Source organism: Pan paniscus, chromosome 17 (genome assembly GCF_029289425.2).
Source record: "Pan paniscus chromosome 17, NHGRI_mPanPan1-v2.0_pri, whole genome shotgun sequence".
Taxonomy (NCBI): Eukaryota; Metazoa; Chordata; class Mammalia; order Primates; family Hominidae; genus Pan; species Pan paniscus.
The window spans coordinates 38,134,205-38,156,153 of record NC_073266.2 but is presented as its reverse complement, the minus strand read 5'-3'; the positions used below and the strand labels follow the sequence as shown (position 1 = coordinate 38,156,153).

Genomic DNA, 21,949 nt, shown 5'->3' with positions numbered 1-21,949 from the left:
AAAGCTGATAATTTATCCAAGTGCTTAGCAGCGTGATTGGCATAGCATAGACACCCCAGAAATGTGGACTGAGAAAATGAGTGAAAGCTAGCTAGATGTCAGCATCCTGGGGTCTGATTCATCTCTAAGGCTGGGCACTAGAAATCCAGCAGTAAGTACTTTTAGACTCAAATCATCCTTAACCCCACCTGTGTGATTTTATTCTTTGTGCATATGAAGCTGTTTTGTTTTCCACTGTAATGTACTGGCTACAGCTGCAGCAGAAGGGAAAGCTTTGAAGGAAGTGACCTTATTTACATTTGGGTGTTATGCTGACCCCACTCTAGACACTGCATTAAGTACTTTCTTTATATTACATCTTTGGATCCTCATAACTCTAAAAGGTACACACATATGAGGAAACAGAGGCACTGAGAGGATGAGGAACTTGGTACATGAATCCAGCTCTGTCTGATTCCAGAGCTCTTGTTCTCACTCATTAAATCTGATGACTCTCGGAAGAGTAGAGAGGGAAAATGTCTGATTGTACAGGAAGGATGCAACTGATGCTTTCCTTAGCTTGCAGAGGAACAGCCCAGGAGGTGGAGTGATCTTTGTACCTAGAAGCATGTGTGAGAAGTCTTCTGTGTACATAATTAGAATAAAAATCTTTATATTATTTGTATCAAAAAATAAGGTTTTCTTTTTTCTTTTTTTTCTTGAGATGGAGTTTCACTCTTGTTGCCCAGGCTAGAGTGCAATGGTGAGATCTCAGCTCACCACAACCTCCAACTCCCAGGTTCAAGTGATTCCCCTGCCTCAGCCTCCCAAGTAGCTGGGATTACGGGCATGTGCCACCACGCCCGGTTAATTTTATATTTTTAGTAGAGATGGGGTTTCTCCATGTTGGTCAGGCTGGTTGCAAACTCCCAAAAAATAAGGTTTTCTTAACAAGGCTTCTTGGTTGATGGATGTAGAGATACTGTGAACATCTATCTCTACACTATCATCTGCCTTCGGCACAGTCAGTCAGCTTCAGCTCCCAATTCCTAATGCGGCAAATGTCTATGTGGCTGAACTGGACAGTGAGCACTGGGGTTCATCAAGTGCGAGTCAACAGGAATTTTCCGGAAAGCATCAGATTATTTTGAATCTTGCAGATGCCAGCCCCACATAAGCCAGTGTTAATCCATCCTGCTTTATCCATCTGCCCTTCATCCTCTGGGATGAGATCTGCATGTACAGAAAGGGAAAGGTGCTAGAGAGAAAAGGTGTGGAAGAAAACACTTGCATTCAGAAATGGAGTTCCTTCATCCCCTCAGTCTCTCGTTCCCTCGGAATACCTGCTGGGTATTGCTGGTCTGGAGGCAGGGGAATAGAATGAATAGAAAGGGAGCAGCTTGGTTGGCTTGGGAAGCTTCTCAGATCAACTCCCAGAAAGTGCAGTGAACAACAAGACCAGGGATAAATGTGATAGTGTCTCCGAAACATCTTGGAGTCTGATTTCAGAATTGAGATTTTCTTTATCACATATGCTTTTCCATGAGTCAGAAACCTCATTCTATTATAATAGACATCATCCTGTTAACGTGTCTACATGGGCCTCTTTTTCTGGAACTCCCCAGTCTGTATCACCATCCACCTCATTGCTCATGCTAGAGACTTAGGAAACATCCTGTTCCTCTCTTTCACTCACTCCCCACAGCCAATCCATCAGCAGGTCCTGCCTGCCAGTCTCGTCCAGACACTCACACCAACCCCCTACCATGTGTTCAATTTCTGTCTACATCACCCCCAATCCCTACAACACACAGGTGCCTCTTGGCTGCCCCTTTGCTTCTGGGCACATTGGGTAGGGAATTCCAGGGTCCTGGGCACAAACATGGACAAGCAGGGGTTGGTGTGGGCTCTGAATACTCACAGCACCTTGAGGCCGAGGACTCCTCACCTCAGCAGAGGCTCAGGTGGGGAAGGCCGGCCAGGACCTCCTAAAGCTGGGGTCCCTGTTGTCAGGGCAAGGAAAGGGATGCCCTTGATTCTATCTCCAACTCTCCTCCTGAATGAGGGTACTCACTTCTCCCTTCTCCATGGCCAGCATTCTAGGCCAAGTCACCAACAGCTGGTCCATGCTCTCACTGACCCCTCCCTGCTCTCTATTCTCCTCCCAGCCCCCAGAGTGACCTTGTAAAAATATAAAGCAGATCATCTCAACACCTTGCTTAAAACCTCCCCCTCACACTTAGAATAAAATCCCAACTCCCTGACCTTCTAGGCTCTCTCTGGGGTGACCGGGTACAGTAGGGAGGGGCACACACTTTCGGTGACTATCCTTGGAGTTAATGGCATCAGGTTTGGCACCAGACAGCCTGGGCTCGGATTCCACTGAGCTACTTTTTACTTGTGTAAACCTCAGCAAGTTACTCAAACCTTCTAAGCCTTAATTTCCTCGTCTATAAACTGGCGAAGACATTGTAAGTAGCTGCTTCATAGAGCTGTTGTCAGGATTCATTGGGACGTTTGTGAAAAGTGCTCAGTACATTCACTTTCAATACTAGCTGATAAAAGAATCCTAACAATAGAAACATTAACTTAAACACTCAGGGTCTCACCTTCAAATACTAGCTTTTCATGTCCTTACTTGGCTGATAAGCCACGCTGTCTATAAACTAAATAACTGAAGACAAGGTAACAATTAAATTAATGAAATAATAAAACTATAAAATTAATAACTAGAAAATATCCAGAATACCATGATAAGATTGTCTAAGAATTTTTTAAAAAATCATTTGAAGGGCTACCCCTTTTTCAGAGTAAGACTCACACCTACAATATCCCTGACCTGTAACTGTCCAGCCCCTCCAGAGCTGGGGCATCCTGATTGAGTAGGGGAGCCATTATATTTTCAGCTAATACCCATTTTATGAGGAACATTCTGTAAAACCAAAATTGATCTTCCCTTAGTGAACACCCACTAGTCTTGTTTCACCCAGTGGCATTCCTCAGACAGAGCAACTTTAAATAAGTGCAGATGGCTGTCTTGTTCTCCACTGAACAGGCTCTCCTAGGGGTGAAAGCTCCCAGGTCCTCAACCCTTCCTCACAGTACATGGTTTCTAGCCCCTATCATTCTGATGTTGCTTTTCTGAGCATGCTGGTCTGGGAATGTCTCTTTTGAAAAGGGCTCCTCAAAGTAAATATTATCTTCCAGAGGTGGTCTTGGCATACTGAACAGAGTCAGTTGTTACTTCCCTTTTTCTTAACACAGTCAAGGAACACATTACCTTCCCTGGAAGACACATTTAACTGCTTCCAGTCAACTAAAATCCCCATGCTTCATGCACACTTCCTTCCAGCCATGCCTTCCCATCAACATTTATCTGTTTTGTCTCATCCATTTATGAGCAGGATTTTACATGTATTCCTATCTACTTCATTTGATTGACATCTTTATACTATCCTGGCCTCTTTAGATCATTGTGGATTATGAGTCTATCAGCCACTGGCTGGCATATACAGTTTCAAGTCACACAAGCATTGCTTTAACAGGTCATCCATGCTAGTCACTGACAAAGCTATTGAACAGAGTCCTGCCATCTGCTATCCGGATCTGCCTTCAGCCTCACAGGGGCTTATTAACTACCACTCTTTACCCTTGATTATTAGACCAGTGTGGGGGACATACCCCAAGGTGGCCCCTAGTGACTCATGCCCTTGTGTAATCCCTTCCCCTTGAATGTTTGCTTACAGCCCATCTTCTGATGCCCTGAAATTCTCTTTATGTTAAACTACCTAAGGGTGAGGACCACTGGTTTCATTTGTATACCCCAGACTGCTGAGCACAGCATCTTCCACACAGTACTTTCAATTTAAAACCTGTGAAAATAGTTTGTGACTGGAAAATACTGTTAATATATGATGCTACAATTCTTCAACTGTGGACTTAATCTGAGTCAAGGACTTTTAATTTACATGGATGATCTGGATAACAGTAAAATTCAGATTATATGTATGTATTCATTCATTTATTTGTTTATTTAGGAGATGGGATACTGCTATGTTGCCCAGGCTGGTCTCAAACTCCTGGTCTCAAGTGATCCTCCCACCTCAGCCTCCCAAAGTGTTAAGATTATAGGCATGAGCCACCACACCTACCAAAACTCAGATTTTATAAGCAAGACACATCGTTTCCTTCCTCTGTGACCTCTGTGTTACTGTGATGGCCAACCATTCATCTACTCATGACATGTAACTCCCTTAATGGTAGCTTTGTGACCCAAAAGACTTGATCTTGCTTTCAGAGGAGCTCGATTTATATTGCATTGAAATAGCTCAAGGACCAGGAAAATTCAAATTAACCAACCTTTCACTCAACAAATAATTATTGAAGCCCCTTTAAGTACTGTCCACAGATTCTTAGTTACACTTCTTTTCAAGATGTGGAACTTAATTCCACTTGCATTGAGTGTGGGCTGGACTTAGTGACTTATTTCTAAGAAACAGAATGAAGTGGATGTGATGGTGTGTGGCTTCTGAGGCTAGTATGTCATGGTATCTTCCTTCTTGTTCTCTCTCTTGAATTCCTTGTTCTGGCAGCAGCCAGCTGCCACATTGTGAGGACACTCAAGCAATTTCACACAGCAAGGAACTGAGGCCTCCTGCCAAGAGCTATGTGAACAGGCCACTTTCGTAGCAGACCCTCCAGCCACAGTCAAGCCTTCAGATGACTGCAGCTCTGGCTGAGATCTTGACACAACCTCATGAAAAACAGTGAGTCAGGACCATCTAGCTAAGCTGCTCTTGAATTCCTGGTCCACAAAAACTATGAGATGATGAATATTTATTGTTTTAAATTGCCAAGTTTTAGAGTAACTTGTTATGCAGCAATAAACAACTAATACAAATACAAATTCAGAATTTTGACTTACCTTGTAGTATTGTAAAATTCTTGATGAGCTGACCATGCTTGGAGTCTACTAGTTTCATTTCTTCCATAATCACTGATAAGTTGGCTACTTCAGTGTCTAACCTCGACCTCATCAAATCTTGCTGCATCCTGAGAGAAACAGAATCCAAACGGATGTTGGCCAGGGTATTATTCAAGGAGGTCAGATCATCTGTGTGTTTGGTAAGGGTATCTGTGCAAGTGGTCCTGACTTCATTTAGATTGCTGGTCAGCGTCCGCAGGTGGTGGGCTGTGTAACTGATATTGCTAATGATGTTCACAATATCCGTCTCAAAGAGCTGGAAGCGTTCCTCCAGTTGGTTGAACTTGATGGCTGTTCTATTCTCTGCATCTTTGTGTAAGTCCTGCAGGTCTTTCAGGTTCTGCTCGTTGGCTTGAGCGACAGTGGTGATGTTCTCCATCTGACCTGTGAATGAGTTGAGCTGGCTGTTCATATCCTCCAGGGTGTCGTTGTTGGCTTTGGCCAACGCAGAGTTGTTGGCAGCCAGCGTCTGCAAGCTCTGCACTTTCTCCTTCAGCCAATCCGTGTCCTTCTTGGCTTGAAGAAAAACCTGCTGCAGATTTTGAAAGTCATTCTTGATTCGCTGGATAGCCTGGCTTGTGTCATCCACAGACCGCTGCAGATTCGTGATGAGGTTCCTCTGCTGCACCTGGGTCAGGTTCAGGTTGTTGAGGTTCATGATGACCACGTTATGAGAATACATTTGGTTCTGCAGATTGCCCTGGAGCACGCTGGTATCTTGCTGCAGATTCGTGACATAGCCATTATACGCCTGGAGGGTTTTGTTTACAGTGGTGATGAGGAAAGAGTTATTCTCCAAAGTTTCTTTCAATTGACTCTGCCTGTCCACCAGAGCATCTCCGCTCGCCTGTAACTTCTCCAGCGTATCCTTGTTCTTGCTGGTTTTTTCTGTAATCTCACGAAGTTGCTGACGGAGATCTAGAATGTCTGATCTGAAGGTGGAGAGTTCTGAGTTGGTGCTGATAGCTTTCTTCCCAGTTTGGTCACCTGGAATAAGAAATATCTGTGACTTATATTGGTGGTATGGAGAAGTGTTCAGGCAAGGCCAAAGATCCCGAACACACTTAATTGGTATGCACTGTATTTTAGATGCAAAATTGGCAGTATAAGCGGACAGCTCTGCATTAGTAAAATGTACATATCTATTAAAACTGGGTCCTGGCGAATCGGAAAAGATGCTCAGAACTAGGAATGACAAACTTGGCTGAACATTTTTCTCAAAGAGGGAGGGGGAATTTACTAGATTTTAGGGCAGTGGGCAGGCTGTCAAGAAGAAACTAACCTTTTAAATTTCCCAAATTTTTTTTTAATGAAAGCAAAAATCAAGGAATAGAATATGCTAGGATCTTTCACTTTATAACTTAATTTCTACAATTCTATGTAGTTTAAAGTATTTCAAAAATGCTCAGTAAATTCCTATTTATATGACAGTTTTTAATAAAGGGTATTTGTGGTTTTTTTCAGTCAGGATTGATCTTCAGATATTATTTGGCACATAATAGTTTTTTTGGCAGGACATAATTCCAAAATTGACCCTTAACTTTAAAATTTAAGCATTTGAATTAAATCATGAGGGGAGACTCAACATGCAACACAAAAATTGAATGTCCTTCCGGGTGAATGGGGAGTTTATAGCAACATCATTCTAAGAAGCTGTGGTCATTTATGTAGAGTCAGGGGATTTCATGGTTTAGTCTTGTCACAGATTACCTAATTTTTTCAGGTCACTTTCCACTGCTGTGAGCTTGTCATCATAGGTTTGGCGAGATGTTTCCATGCCACCTGTGACATTGTCCATTTTCTCTACAACTAAGATTTGGAAAATGATGCATTAGTATACATATCTGCTCATATTTTATTTTTCAGTTTCAAAACAAGAGATCATTTCATTATGGAACAAAGGAAACAGACTGAACAAAAAAAGTGTAACTGAAATCAAATATAGGAAAGAAAAGCCATCTTTTTGGAAAAATAACTTACTTGTCACAAAACCCAGGGGTACAATTTACTTAGTTGAGAATTGTATGTTCTTAACTATTCTTATGATTCTGTAATGCCTTGGATGTTTCAGAAATCATTTGGAACTAATTTAAAAATGTTCATGCATTTTAGAAGTCCCTAATCTGCTATTTCCTATATTAATTTCCATAGATGAAGGCACAGCACACTGTGATAATTTACAAAATGTTGTCACTCATCAGCTTCCCTAACATTCTTGGCAGGTGGGACTCATTTACCTAGAAGAGGATTCCATTGGCAAGGAAAACCCAGCTCAATTCTATACACAAAATCGGCATAGAAAGGTTGCAAAGTCAAGAGTGTCTGCCACTTTCTGTTATGAGTTCCACCACAAGGCCCTGAAAATCTGCTTTTTGTTAGTGACAACTGATTCTGTAGTTTGTCAGTTCTCAAGTAGATGCCTGAGTGGTGTTTCCAAACAATGATTTGCCAAGAAGTATTTTTTGGTAGTATTTTCTTGATTGCATAGGATAGGGAAAGTAATGCCACTGATAGGGTTTGGCTGTGTCCCCACCCAAATCTCACCTTGAATTATACTCCCCTAATTCCCATGTGTTGTGGGAGGGACTTGGTGGGAGATAATTTGAATAATGGGGCTGGTTTCCCCTATACTGTTCTGGTGGTAGTGAATAAGTCTCACAAGATCTGATGGTTTTATCAGGGGTTTCCACTTTTGCATCTTTCTAATTTTCTCTTGCCGTCCCAAATGTTAACCCCCAAGACAATGGGGAAAATGTCTTCAGGGCATGTCAGAGCCTTCCTGGCAGCCCTTTCCATCACTGGCCTGGAGGCCCAGGAGAAAATGGTTTCGTGGGCCAGGCCCAGGGTCCCCATACTGTGTGCAGCCTAGGGACTTGGTGCCCTGCTTCCCAGCCACTCCAGCCATGGCTGAAAGGGGCCAATGTGGAGCTGGGGCCGTGGCTTCAGAGGGTGCAAGTCTCAAGCCTTGGCAGCTTTCATGTGTTGTTGAGCCTGTGAGTGCACAGAAGTCAATAATTGAGGTTTGGGAACCTCTGCCTGGATTGCAGAGGATGTATGGGAACTCTTGGATACCCAGGGAGAGGTTTGCTGCACGGGCGGGATGTGCATGAAGAACCTCTGCTAGGGCAGTGTGGAAGGGAAATGTGGGGTCGGAGCCCCCACACAGAGTCCCTACTGGGGCACTGCCTAGTGGAGCTGTGAGAAGAGGGCCACCGTCCTCCAGACCCCAGAATGGTAGATCCACTGACAGTTTGCACCGTTCACCTGGAAAAGCCACAGATGCTCAACACCAGCCATGAAAGCAGCAGGGAGAGAGGCTGTACCCTGCAAAGCCACAGGGGTGGAGCTGCCCAAGACCATGGGAACCCACCTCTTGCATCAGCATGACCGGGATGTGCGACCTGGAGTCAAAGGAGGTAATTGTGGAGCTTTAAAATTTGACTGCCCTGCTGATTTTGAACTTGCATGGGGCCTGTAACCCCTCTGTTTTGGCCAATTTCTCCCATTTGGAAAGGCTATATTTACCCAATACCTGCACCCTCATTGTATCTAGGAAGTAACTAGCTTGCTTTTGGTTTTACAGGCTCATAGGCGGAAGGGACTTGCCTTGTCTCAGATGGGACTTTGGACTGCGGACTTTAGGGTTAATGCTGAAATGAGTTAAAACTTTGTGGGACTGTTGGGAAGGCATGACTTGTTTTGAAATGTGAGGACATGAGATTTGGCAGGGGCCAGGGGTGGAATGATACAGTTTGGCTGTACCCTTGCCCAAATCTCATCTTGAATTATATCTCCCAGAATTCACATGTGTTGTGGGAGGGACCCAGTGGGAGATAATTTGAATCATGGGGGCAGTTTCCCCCATACTGTTCTCGTAGTAGTGAATAAGTCTCACGAGATCTGATGGGTTTCCACTTTTTCATCTTTCTCACTTTCTCTTGCCGCTGCCATTAAGAATTGCCTTTTGCTTCCCACCATGATTCTGAGGCCTCCCCAGCCATGTGGAACTGTAATTCCAGTTAAATCTCTTGTTCTTCCCAGTCTCGGGTACGTCTTTATCAGCAGCATGGAAATGGACTAATATAGCCACACTAAATAAAAGCTTCAGTTCTTATTCATTTTCAGAAGGCAGTAACTCTCCACAGTTATGAATTCAAGTACACGTTTCTAAAATGTTAAATAAGAGGATGTTTCTCCAAAAGTGATTTATGTGAGATATACCTTCTAGCAGTTTGGGATCAAGTCTGACTGTCCTTCTTAGCATCAATAGCTTAAAAAAAAAGACTTCAGGCCGGGCGTGGTGGCTCACGCCCGTAATTCCAGCACTTTGGGAGGCCGGGGTGGGTGGATTATTTGAGGTCAGGAGTTCAAGACCAGCCTGGCCAACATGGTGAAACCCCATCTCTACTAAAAATACAAAAATTAGCCGGTCGTGGTGGTACACGCCTGTAACCTCAGCTACTTAGGAGGCTGAGGCAGGAGAATTGCTTGAACCTGGGGGGCGGAGGCAGGAGAATTGCTTGAACCTGGGAGGCGGAGGTTGCAGTGAGCCGAGATCACGCCATTGCACTCCAGCCTGGGCAACAGAGCGAGACTCTATCTCAAAAAAAAAAAAAAAAAAAAAAAAAGACTTCAAAAAATGAGAACATGCTTTATATATCAATTATGAGCCAATGGATCCAATTTATTGTATTCATCACATGTTCTACCCACGCATGACTGTGTGAGATTCTCCTGGCTCCACTCAGGAAGAAGTAGTAAGTTCCCATGTGTTTGTGTGACCCAAAGTGAACTGGCTCCTTGGATCCTGGAATTGTCCCTGGAGAGGCTCACTGTGTTTTCCCTCAAGCTTCTACCGTCTGGTCATAATGAAATGTGTGCACTGCAACAAACACTCTCTCACACGAGCCTTTCCATGTGTTCTCTCTACCTAGAATGTTCTTCCCTGTTTTTTTTTTTTACTGAGCTAAGTCCTATTTGCTCTTCAAGACTCTGCTTGTCACTTCCTGTGGGAACCCTTTGCCGAGGTGCACCTTGCAGAATTCCCCTGGCAAGTAGTCCTTTCTCTATTATGGGACTCACTGCACTGTGCTGTCATGACTTATCTACTATTATATCCTTTAGGGCAGGAAAATTTACATGCAATTCCATCCCTTCCTCTTAGTTCAGTGTGTGGCACTTAGTAGGTAGTCAATGAATATATATTTATTATGTCATTTATTTACTTAATTTTTTATTAGACGGAGTTTCACTCTTGTTGCCCAGGTTGCAGTACAACGGAATGATCTTAGCTCACTGCAACCTCTGCCTCCCAGGTTCAAGTGATTCTCCTGCCTCAGCCTCCCGAGTAGCTGGGATTACAGGAGCCTGCTACCACGCCCGGCTAATTTTTGTATTTTTTTAAATTATACTTTAAGTTTTAGGGTACATGTGCACAACGTGCAGGTTTGTTACATATGTATACATGTGCCATGTTCGTGTGCTGCACCCATTAACTCGTCAATTTTTGTATTTTTAGTAGAGATGGGGTTTCTCTATGTTGGCCAGGCTGGTCTCGAACTCCTGACCTCAGATGATCTGCCCACCTTGGCATCCCAAAGTGCTAGGATTACAGGCATGAGGGATTTATTTAAATAAGTAGCAATCTGCCTGCTGAGCTACAGGGCAAGCAAACACGTGTTTCCCAACCAACCCAGGGAAGCCTGAGCATTGGCAGTGAGTTTGACATTTCGCTGAGTAATTATTATTTTTAAAATTACTACATAGACAGAGAGATGCAGTTCTAATAATCTGTACCTTAGGGTTGCTTCATAGGTACACATACTCCTAAATCCCTGGAAACTCTCAAGAATAAAATGTTGCATATGTGTTTTTAGCAAAGCTAATTTTTAAGAAAATACAGAATGTTTACAGGTTTAGGTTCAGTTTTGATCCTCAAATCAAAACATATGCCTCAGTCTGTCCTCAAACCACATGCAGAATCTCAAGTCCTGCCCTTCTTTCCTGGAAGCCAAAGAAACCTTCAAATATGCTGACAGTCAGTCATTTTCTACCCTTTCTACTTTTTCTTCCATTTTAGTTTTGAAAAACAGAGAACTGTCATGGACAGATAATTCAGGTTTGTGTAGAATAAATACAAAAGGGATAAATACATTCATTAAAAAAAGAACAAAAAAAAAATCTGTCGACGTTTTCTTCTGTGCAGCAAGGAAACTATTTTCCCTGCCCACAAGTGCTAATGAACAGTTTCCATGCACTGGGGGGTGTGTGTCTTTGTTTAACAATAGGATCTGGTATAAAGCTGGAAATGTTAGGATTGCAATGCTGGAACCTGCTACTGCATAAAAATACCAGACTGGTGGAGATCCAGAACTTACCCTTGCTGTAACAGCACACAGCACTTTCATTGGCTTTTATTCTGAATTTATTAGCACCGATTCTCAATCAGGAATACAGTCACAGAGCCATCCTATATTACCCTGGAAATTCCCAGTCTATAGACGTAGACCTCAGTTTGCAGACCATTCTCACATGAGAAAAATGAGCAGGATACACAGAAGGGTGACCAGCAGTCTGGTTTCTCATAGGCTCTCCTGTATTGGGAATTGTTTCTTAAGGTAGAATTTTTCTACAGAATATTGATGTTTCAGGTATTATACCTGAAGATCTGTCCCTCTTCAAGTATCCAAAGTATAATTCTCTAGGATACTCTGACAAACCTTTTTTATAAAAGCACTTTGGTATCATCCCTTGGCCTGGGCCACTAACTTCTTCTTCCCTCATCTTGACTCCACTTCTCCTTGAAGGTCCACTCCACACCTCACTACCCCATTGTACTCAGCCACACCTACAAGTTGATTCCACTGCACACCAACTCGATCTTTATTTGAATGATAATAATAATAGCTTCTATGTATCGAGTGCCTGCTCTTTGCCGGATGCACTACACCATCACTGCAGTTAATCCTTCCAACTGCTGTTTTGTAGATGAAGAGATTGAGGCTCACAGATGTTCAGTAACTTGCTAACAATCACACAGCTTGTCAGTGACTATGTGGGATACCAGGCTGGAAGGTTTAACTCCAAAATCCATGCTCTTTCTATAACTCCGTATCACTTCTCTTTTGGTATTTCTTTTTCCTAAATCTGGTTTCCTCCAATAAAGAATCCCTTAAGGGGAAGAATTATTTCTGTTTATATTCTCTTTAAAGTTAACATCACCAGACATTTACCAAGCATCTGCCATGTAGGTGGCATAGGGCTAGACATTGCGGATTCAAGAGACACAGGCCATGGTCTCGGCCCTGAGGACAGAGCACAGAGCTCCTAGCTGGTGCTCACACGTTTTTGTACCAGACTGATCATGGCACCGTGGGATAAATACTTCCTCTCTCTGGGACCTGGGGCTTCCCAGTAACATTAGTTACACTCCCCTGGAATTTAATAAAGGCATTTCTACCTTGAACATCATTTTAGGTTTCCTTACAGAAATACAGAAAATCTGATTGTAGGGTGTTATCCTGGATCCTAAAGCACTCTCCAGTGTGATTTGATGTGTATTTTGAAAGCCTAAATAGTAATCCAGTTGTAAACTGCTACACTGACCCAGCTTAGCAGCAAAGTAGACTACCAGTGACTAGGAATGTTGAATTAAAGGAGATCCTTATTGAGAAAGATTCAGATTTCTGTCTTTTTTCTTTTTCCTAATTACCTTTAGAAGGTTGCCTGTTGGAAAGGATAATGGAGTAGGATTTTCCTGTTCAGGAAATATTCTGGAAGAAACATGACACATTGAACTTAAGAGATGACTCCTGCTATGGAAGCTCTGTTGACTAATGATAAAAAGCCCGGGGCAGAGGATGTACCAAGCTCAACTGTCCAAGAACATGTTTTCTGCAAAGTGGCTGATACGCCTCACAGTCACGACCACTGCACAGACCCTGTCTGGGTGACTAAGCGATTATCTGGCTTCTTCAGCAAATTCTCTTGAAGGAACCTCATTGTATTCTAACCTGTGGCTATGTAAGTGACATGAAAGAAGAAAAGAACAATTTTGAGCAAAACAGTATGAAGTTGCCTTTGCCAACTCTGATAAATGAAAGTTTTTACTCCTTTCCTTTCGATTTCTCCTTCAGAGGAATGCCTTACTGTGTTTCTTTCATTGAATATTCTTTTCTTTCTTTTTTAACGGAGAGAGTTTCTCTAGACTTCAAAGGGGGAATGTGTGAAGGGAGAACTGGGTTTTATCTTTCTGCCTCTTACAACATTGGGTCACTAGAATCTTACCAGCAAGAAAGAGGAGTCACTGTGTGAGTAACGAGAAAGCACATCTGGAAAATATCAACATTTTAGTTCATTAATGGTGTGTTTGGAAAGTAAAAGTGCATGTTATATTATCTTTTTTTTGTCAGTGGAGGCCTGAAGGAGGGGGGCACTGAAGGAAAGAAAAGAGGGGCAAGACATCATCTCGTTTCCCCTTGTACTTGCTCCCCATTATCTCTTCTTCCTTCATCTTGGTGAGACTGCCCCCACAGAGCAGGCCAAGCCAATCTCCAAAACATTAGGTTTCCAAGTAGGGCTTTTAGGGGCAGCTATCCCCTAGATGCAGATTGGCTTAGAGGTCCCTGAGGATCTATTGTTTGCCTTCATGGAAGGCAGCCCTAATGCACAATCCATCAATCCATCCATCCATCCATCCATCCATCCATCCATCCATCCATCTCCATCCATCCATCCATCCATCCATCCATCCTCCCATTAATTCATCCAGTGAACTTTCCTGGGCAATGGTTAAATATCATGAGACTAGGTGCTGGTGGGAGATATAATAAATAAAAGGTAGTCTCTTGTCTTCATGGAAACTTGTAGTTTGGGTGGTGACACAGACAAGTCCACTGACTCTAATGACACAGTGTGACAGGGGCTATGAGTAAATGCTGGGTGCTATGGGAACAAACAGGAAGGGGCCTAATTCAGCTTTCGGGAGCTGCCATGTGTCTACATGAGACATGAAGGGTGGGAGGGAGGCACTTTAGCTGGAGAGCAGAGAAAAGGTGCTGGGCAAATGGACCAGCACACGCACAACACGCCAGAGCCAGGAAGGGCTTTCCATGGATAAAAAGGGAGGAAATATCTGTACCTTAACAAACAAACAGAAAAAAAAGAAAGGGGAAAAAAAGCCTCTTCTTTGACTCTTTTTGTATAATTCTGAATGCATAAATGTCCTAGACTTTATTTCCTAGCACAGGTAAAAATTACAACATGTTATATATTTGCCAAACCACTCTCATCTCTCTTCTAGCAGTAAATGTGATTACACAGTACTGAGTCTTAAAAGTACTTATTAAATGGCTGATTTCAAGCTTCTCCTTTATCTTGGCTCACTAGAGCCAAGTCATGGAGAAGTGAGTAATGACCTAAATAATCTAAACAAAAGGAAGAGAGATAGTCCGGATTACCTGGGACATGCAAAACCCTCCTTTCTCTCACCAGGTTCCCACCCCACCTCTGCCCAGCGCTAATCATGATTTAATAGCCTTCCTTAATCACTTACTCTGTTTGCTGCTTCATCTAAAAACTTAAGATGCTCTGGGTTAGATCATGGTCTAACTCATCACAAATGGATAGAACGACCTGGTAGTTTTCCAGATTTCCATTGTCCAAAGTAATCAGCCAACACACTCAATGATGCACATTATTTTCCACGTATATGGCCTTAGAGATGGGACTAAAAGTCCTGACTGTACTGAGGATTTTTGACAGGTTTTGCCATTCTAACTGCTAGAGCTGTGTAATGTGGCTAGGAAGAAGCAAGGAACAGAGAGATACAGATATGATTTCCTGGGACCAGCTACAGGAGAGATACTTCAATTACATCATCTTTGCTCATCCCAAACACCTTGACAAGTAGCATTATTACTGCCATTTTGCAGATAAGAAATCAGAAGCTCTAAGAGGGTATGATTCACACCTGGGTATGGAGCCATGCAGAAGACTTAGCATGACCCCTGGCACAGTAGCAAGCACTTACTGAACATTCACAATTGTATTAAAAATGGTAGGATCAAGGCTTGAACTTGGACTGTCTGGCCCTGACACCCATCTCATTCCAATACACACTATGCTTTCTCAGGAAACTGCTACATGCTGGGAGAGAGGTGGGAGGAATGACCAGTTGGAGGGAATTCACTTGGAGTCTTTCTTTTCCTAGGTCAGTCTGTGGGCCACACAGCAGAGGGAAGACCTGATGATCCACAAACTCCACGTCTGCCTCTGTTCTGAAACCAAATGGCTGTGTTTGCCTCACGTGTCTTTTAAAGAAGGTTTCCCTGGCTGTTTTCTAGAAAAGGGCTTATGTAGTTTTGTGATTCTGAATCACGACACCTACCTATGGTCTCTGAAAGGTGCATGGGGAACTTACTGTGTCTGCAAGTCTGGAGGATTCAGGCAAAAATCCTGCCCTTACCCTAAACCAGATATGTTTAGGCCCAACATCCTATAAAGTAGGGTGAGGTGGTAGTGCTGCCTCTGTGCTTAATTTCTACAGGGCAGTATTTTTATAGAGCTATATAAACAACAGTGACCACAGTGAATGTGCTGAAGAGAAAAAAGGGAATTAGTTGGCCGATCCCTGGGTGAAGTATGTTGTATCTCTGGAGATCTTGTGTTTTGCTTATTCTCTGTCAATATAGTTTTCCTGTGTGCTGACTCCAGGGTTTCCATAAAGCCTCCAAGAGATAAGATGAAAAAAAAAAAAAATAGAGGAAGAAGGAGTAGCTAGAAATAGGTAGAAAAAAGCAACAAGGGAAAAAAAATTTTATAATTCTCAGAGAGGACCCTGATTATTGCTGAAATGAGTCAAAAGGAATTACTCTGTCCCCCCTTTCAGATCTCATAGCTATAAGTTCAAGATACAGAGATGAAGTTTATCATGTTGCTATTTTGCATCTGAGTTGTATGAATGAAATACTTCGTATTTGCAAATATGAGTTTTCTCATGCTTAAATTAATGAAGGAACACTTGTTATTTGGAAGAAAAAAAAGAAAGCATACTTACCTTTATATCCCAAAATGGCTACTGTGATTGTTAGCAAGGCACACAAAATGTATAATAATATGATAGAAAACTTCAGTGCCCAGTTATTTTTACATTTGGTACATTGTGTTCCTTCCTGAATACCTGTAAGAGAAGTCAAATTTTAATAACAGTAAGCAAAGATGTCATTTAAAAATGTATCTTTTTGCATTTCGGTTCAAATATTGGGACTAAGAATAATTTTTACATATGCCTTACTATACTATGAGAACTATTTTGACAGTAAACACACTGCTTGAGCAACATAAGCACTTTAATATTACCATTCTATTGTTATAGCTGTATTTAATATGACTTAAAAATAGCACATAACTTTGTTTCATAGAATACAGTCACGCATCAGTTAATGGGGATACATTCTGAGAATGGCATCATTAGGCAATTTCATCACTGTGTGAACATCCTGGAGCAGGGATCCCTAATTCCCGGGCCATGGACTGGTACCAGTCTGGTGGCCTGTTAGGAACCGGCTGCACAGCAGGAGTTGAGTGGCAGGTGAGCCAGCATGACCACCTGAGCTCTGCCTCCTGTCAGATCAGTGGCAGCATTAGATTCTCTTAGGAGCGTGAACCCTATTGTGAACTGCACATGCAAGGGATCTAGGTTGTATGCTCCTTATGAGAATCTGACTAATGCCTGATGATCTGAGGTGGAGCAGTTTCATCCTGAAACCATCTCCCGCCCCCTGTCCATCCATGGAAAAATTATCTTCCATGAAACTGGTCCCTGGTTCCAAAAAGGTTGGGGACCACTGTCCTAGAGTGTACTTACACAATCCTAGATGGTATAGACCAGCGGTCCCCATCTTCTTCCCCAATTTTTCCATGGACCAGAGTAGGGGTAGGGATGGTTTTGGGATGATTCAAATGCATTCCATTTATTGTGTACTTTGTTTCTATTATTATTACATTGTAATATATAATGAAATAATTATACAACTCACCATAATGTAGAAACAGTGGGAGCCCTGAGCTTGTTTTCCTGCAAATAGATGGTCCCGTATGGGTGCGATGGGAGACAGTGACAGATCACAGGCATTAGATTCTTATAAGGAGCGCACAACCTAGATCCCTCACATGCACAGTTCACAACAGGATTCGCGCTTCTATGAGAATCTAATGCTGCCGCTGATCTGACAGGAGGTGGAGCTCAGGTGGTCATGCAAGTGATGGGAAATGGATGTAAATACAGATGATGCTTCACTCACTCACCCACTGCTCACCTCCTGCTATGCAGTCCAGTTCCTAACAGGTAACTGGTCCATGGCCCTGGGGGTTGGGGACCTCTGGTATAGACTACTACACACCTAGGCTACATGGTACGGCCTGTTGCTCCTAGGCTCAAACCTGTACAGCATGTTACTGTACTGACAGGCAACTTTATTTCTGGCAACTTTAACACAATGGTAAGTATTTGTGTATCTAAACATAGAAAAGGTACAATAAAAATACAGTTTTATAATCTTATGGGACTGCCATCATCTATGCAGTCCATTGTTGACTGAAAAGTTACGTGGCACATGACTGTAGTTTCAAATCAAATTCCATTATGATAATTACGATGATAATTTCAATAAAAATCTCTATATGACAAAATATTTAAACATTCAAATTTACTTATTTCAGACACTGTTAGGCCTATAGCAATTCAAATACAACAAAAAAATCCTATTGATTGGTCCCTTGATGTTTGTTTCAGTGGCGTGCTGAAGTTGGTTCCTGCTGGCTTGTAAGAGCCACCTGACTGTTAAATTTGTAACAATTTTGAGAGCTGGTTGTGAAACTGTTGGTAGCTTGAAATCAGCCCTGCAGGGAGTATTTACACCATAGAAATTGGCAAACACTGCAAATTAGGATGACCCCCATTCCCTGGCCGCAAACAACTAGTTTACCGGCATGCCACTGGTTGTAATGTATTATAACCTATGGCAGAAAATACAAGTAATCTTATAATTAACTGCCCAATATATAACAAATTTTGCATATTACATGTATACAAGAAACAGACACTGACCCTTATATTAGTTATCACAGTGATTTGAATAATGACTGTAGAACAAATAGAAAAACCAGACACTTGATGAGAGGAGGTAAATTTTTACTGCTAAAAGGTCGTTTTTGAAAAACATTCTTGTCTGAGTGGTCAACCAGCATCATTGCTGCAAGTGACTCCAGAAACCTTTAAAAAGAGAATTTCCATCTGATAGATTAGAAACACACACAAGACAAAGACTGTGGATGTTTTAATGTGAAAATCACATTGTAAGGAATATCAGGAGATTCCCTGTTTTCCTGACCTGTTTCCCTATGTGTGTCTTACTAATAGCGTCCCCCAGGAGCAACAGCACATAAAGGACTGATCTCCTATAACTGTGCTCAATAACTTTTGATGGGTAAGTCATGAGGATTAAGCCACAGTTGAAGTTTCTCTCCTTTGGTTTGTAATTTTACGCATAGTGCCCTTCTTCAGTGAAAAGAGTTCTTCAGCTGTGTTTAATGCAAAATGATGAGAGAAACAGCATATAACAATGACTTAAATTTAGCTTTCAGGGCTCAACCAATCCCTCTGGTGTTCAGCACATCCCTCTGGCTGTAGACACAAAGGGAGGAGGTGCATCTGTCAATTTCATGACTTAGAGCAGTGCTTCTCAAACTTTGGGGTGCATCAGAGTCACTTGAAGCAGTCATTAAAACACACTGTTTCTAATTCAGGAGGTCTGAGAAGGGAACTGAGAATTTGGATTTCTTTTTTTTTTTCTTTTTTGAGATGGAGTTTTGCTCTGTTGCCCAGGCTGGAGTGCAGTGGCACGATCTCGGCTCACTGCAACCTCTGCTTCCCGGGTTCAAGTGATTCTCCTGCCTCAGCCTCCCGAGTAGCTGGGATAACAGGCGCCCACGACCACACCCGGCTACTTTTTGTATTTTTAGTAGAAACGGGGTTTCACCATGTTGGCCAGGCTGGTCACAAACTCCTGACCTCAAGTGATCCACCCGCCTTGCCGCCTCGGCCTCCCAAAGTGCTGGGAGTATAGGTGTGAGCCACCACGCCTGGCCAAGAATTTGGATTTCTAAGAAGTTCCCAGGTGATGCTGATGCTGATGCTGCGTCTGTGGACCACACTCAGGAACAATGCTTCTCAAACTTTAAAGTGCTTACACATCACATTGTTGAAATGCAGGTTCCGATTCAGTGGGTCTGAGGCAGGAGCTAAGATTCTACATTTCTGCAAGGCCTAGGTGACAACTGGTCTGAGGACCACACTTCGAGGACCAAGGATTTAGTTTAGAAGCTGGTCATGATGGATTGACCTTTGGTTAACCAATCCCTTGAAGGTGAAGCTGTAAAATTAGACTCACTGATCAAACAGACCTAGAGTAAATAAACTTGTTTATTATAATTTTTCCATTTTTCCCCTCCCCTTCCTTTCTGTCTTACTTCCTTATAGCCACCTGTATGTCTCAGCACCGTCTCTTATGTCTAAAACTGACTTCAGTTCTAGCCCTGCCAAACCAGATCTCCAACTTCCACCCAACTTTTCTTATTGTACTCAACTACTATTACTATCCCAATCCCTCAGGTGGTTAAACTCAAAGACACCATCATTTCTTCTCTTGTACTTATTCTCCAATTCAGTCACAGGCCTTGTTAATCCTCCAGTGGGCTATTTTTCATCATGATCATCATCATCTACAGCTTAGTGATGTTCACTTACTGCCTACAGTGTGCCAGGTTCTGAGCTAGATCCCTTACACACAGCATCTCTAATCCATAAAAGGACTGCAAGGGGGCATCTTGGTGAGAGCTGAACTGACATTCTATACAATGTTGCAGTCACGACTCCAACCTGTGTCAGACTCTAGATGCCACGATCTCTCCACTAGGCCATGGTCCCTCTCTCTAGTCATTGTTTCCTCTCCATTTCCCCTGCCACCACCCTAGTGTGAGATCTTTTCATCTCAGTGGAAGCTTCCTCTTCCATTCCCATGGAATCTAGCCTCACCCTTTATTAAAATACCACTGTCCTCATGACATTTGCTAAAAAGGAAAAAAACAAAACAACAAACTTTTAAGAAGGCACTCTTAACTAAAGGATGCGCGCATGAACACACACACCCACACTCCCCCCAGCCCACCACACACACGGACCAGTGCATAAGCTCTCTGTAATCTGATGGTATAAAATGAAAAAAGACTCTTTACATCCAATAAGGGTGAAAATATTTTTGAAATTTAGAGAAAGGAACATATAGGTAGACCCACAGACACGCCACATTCCATGCTGAGAAACCATGAACTTGCTTTGATGGCAACTGTGAAGCACAGAAGGGCGAGAGACACGGGGTGCTGGCCTGACCTCCCGCTGAAGGACTGGGTGGCACTCCCATGGCTGATGGGCGGGTTTATTCCTTTTGGATTTTTGGACCATGCTGGGTGAGCTTCTTATGCCTCTTCAGGATGATTTCTTACATTCCACTAAGAGAGCCTCAGAAGATTTGGTTAGAGCAGAGATTATAGTAGATGACACAATCTGGGAGCTAGAAGGTTGTGCAGAGGTCAAGCGTCATTGTGTCATTGATGGGAAAAGAGAGGCCCAGAGAGGGGAAGCAGGATCAGAAGCCACAGGTCCTGACTCCAGCACACTCATCTTTCCCTCCCATCCTTCCCCGTGAGCTAGCCCTGTGGCCGCCAGGCATCTGGTGCATGTGGTATTTGTGCAGATCCGAGCCCAGACAGCTGTCACTGGTTCACGTTCCAAAGAGCTGGGGCACTTCCTCACCGTGTGCATTTCTCACTGCTGACTCTATCAGCATTTAATCAATATCAGATGGCACTGCCTGGCCTCCCTTTCCACTTGACACGCTTTCTCTGTCTTGTTTTCCCCCTCCCCTGACTTCTTTTTAATAAGAATTCTGTTTTATCTTCCTCTCTGCCCTCCGCTGGGAGGACATCTGGCCAAACACACGGATGCCTACTACAAAGGGACCCTGCTGGCTCCTGTAGCTGGGGCACCCCCTCCTCCTTGAACCTAGATGGTTACAAAATAACATTCAAGAGAGATATCCCCCTGTTACCAGCCTTTGTAGTGTTTGTTTTCTTAGCATTACTTTCCAGAGCCTGGGGACTTTGTTCCCATGGGGGGGTGGGGGTGGGCAGGGAAGGAAGGGCTGGGGACTGATATACAGAGTGCTGCAGAGGAGAGATTTCAGTTCAGGAAGTGAAGCAGTGCTGCCCCTCACCATTAAGAGATCCAGCGTGCCAAAGAACCTGGCGCCAATAGCACATTTGAAATTCAGAGGCCTACAGGCAGCAAGGACCTGAAGGGTGCATGCCTTTCCGCTGCTTTTCCCTCTTGAACTATCTCCCGCTGAACTCCACTCTTGGCTCATGTTTTGAATGTATTTTCCAGTGTCCAAGTCTTTGTTATACAAAAAAGTGTGGGGGCCCAGTGAAGCCAAAATCGCTCTGGTTAACTCCTTGAGTATTCCATGGCAGTTCAGAATAGGCTGACAATTTGGTCCCCAGTGCCCAAACTCAAAGTCCCCTGGGCTGCCCTGGTTCCAACAACACATTTCAAGTAAGAAGCTGGCAGGGGGGGAATGGGGGCTGCTGATCAGTGAGCCGTTTGCTGGTTGGGGGAATAATTGAAACGCTCCAGGAATGACAGTGCAAAGGGCCAGAAGAATTCACCAGCAAAGAGAATTCCTTTCTGCTGTGGTTCTCCATAAAGAGCCCTCCCAAGTGCCGTGGTCAAGTCTCAATCCAGTTTGTTTTTCCAATCTTTTTGCAGAAAAAAAAAAGAGTCTCCTTCACTGTCATATTTTTTTGCCATGTATATCACTGAAGGTGGGCTTGTGTGTTAAAATGGATACATTGCAGATCCATCCCCTTCCT

General features: G+C 43.1%; 1 protein-coding gene across 3 annotated transcripts in view; it reads right to left on the bottom strand.

The window, feature by feature from the left end:
• Positions 1-21,949, bottom strand: part of COLEC12 (collectin subfamily member 12) — a 196,001-nt gene that overhangs the window by 22,094 nt on the left and 151,958 nt on the right. For all 3 annotated transcript variants that reach the window (XM_055102419.2, XM_003815638.7, XM_063597208.1), the window contains 3 exons: positions 16,020-16,142; positions 6,674-6,772; positions 4,904-5,950 (listed from right to left, as the gene is read on the bottom strand). In XM_055102419.2, coding sequence (XP_054958394.1) covers positions 4,904-5,950; positions 6,674-6,772; positions 16,020-16,142 — 1,269 coding nt within the window. The remainder of the gene's footprint in view (positions 1-4,903; positions 5,951-6,673; positions 6,773-16,019; positions 16,143-21,949) is intronic.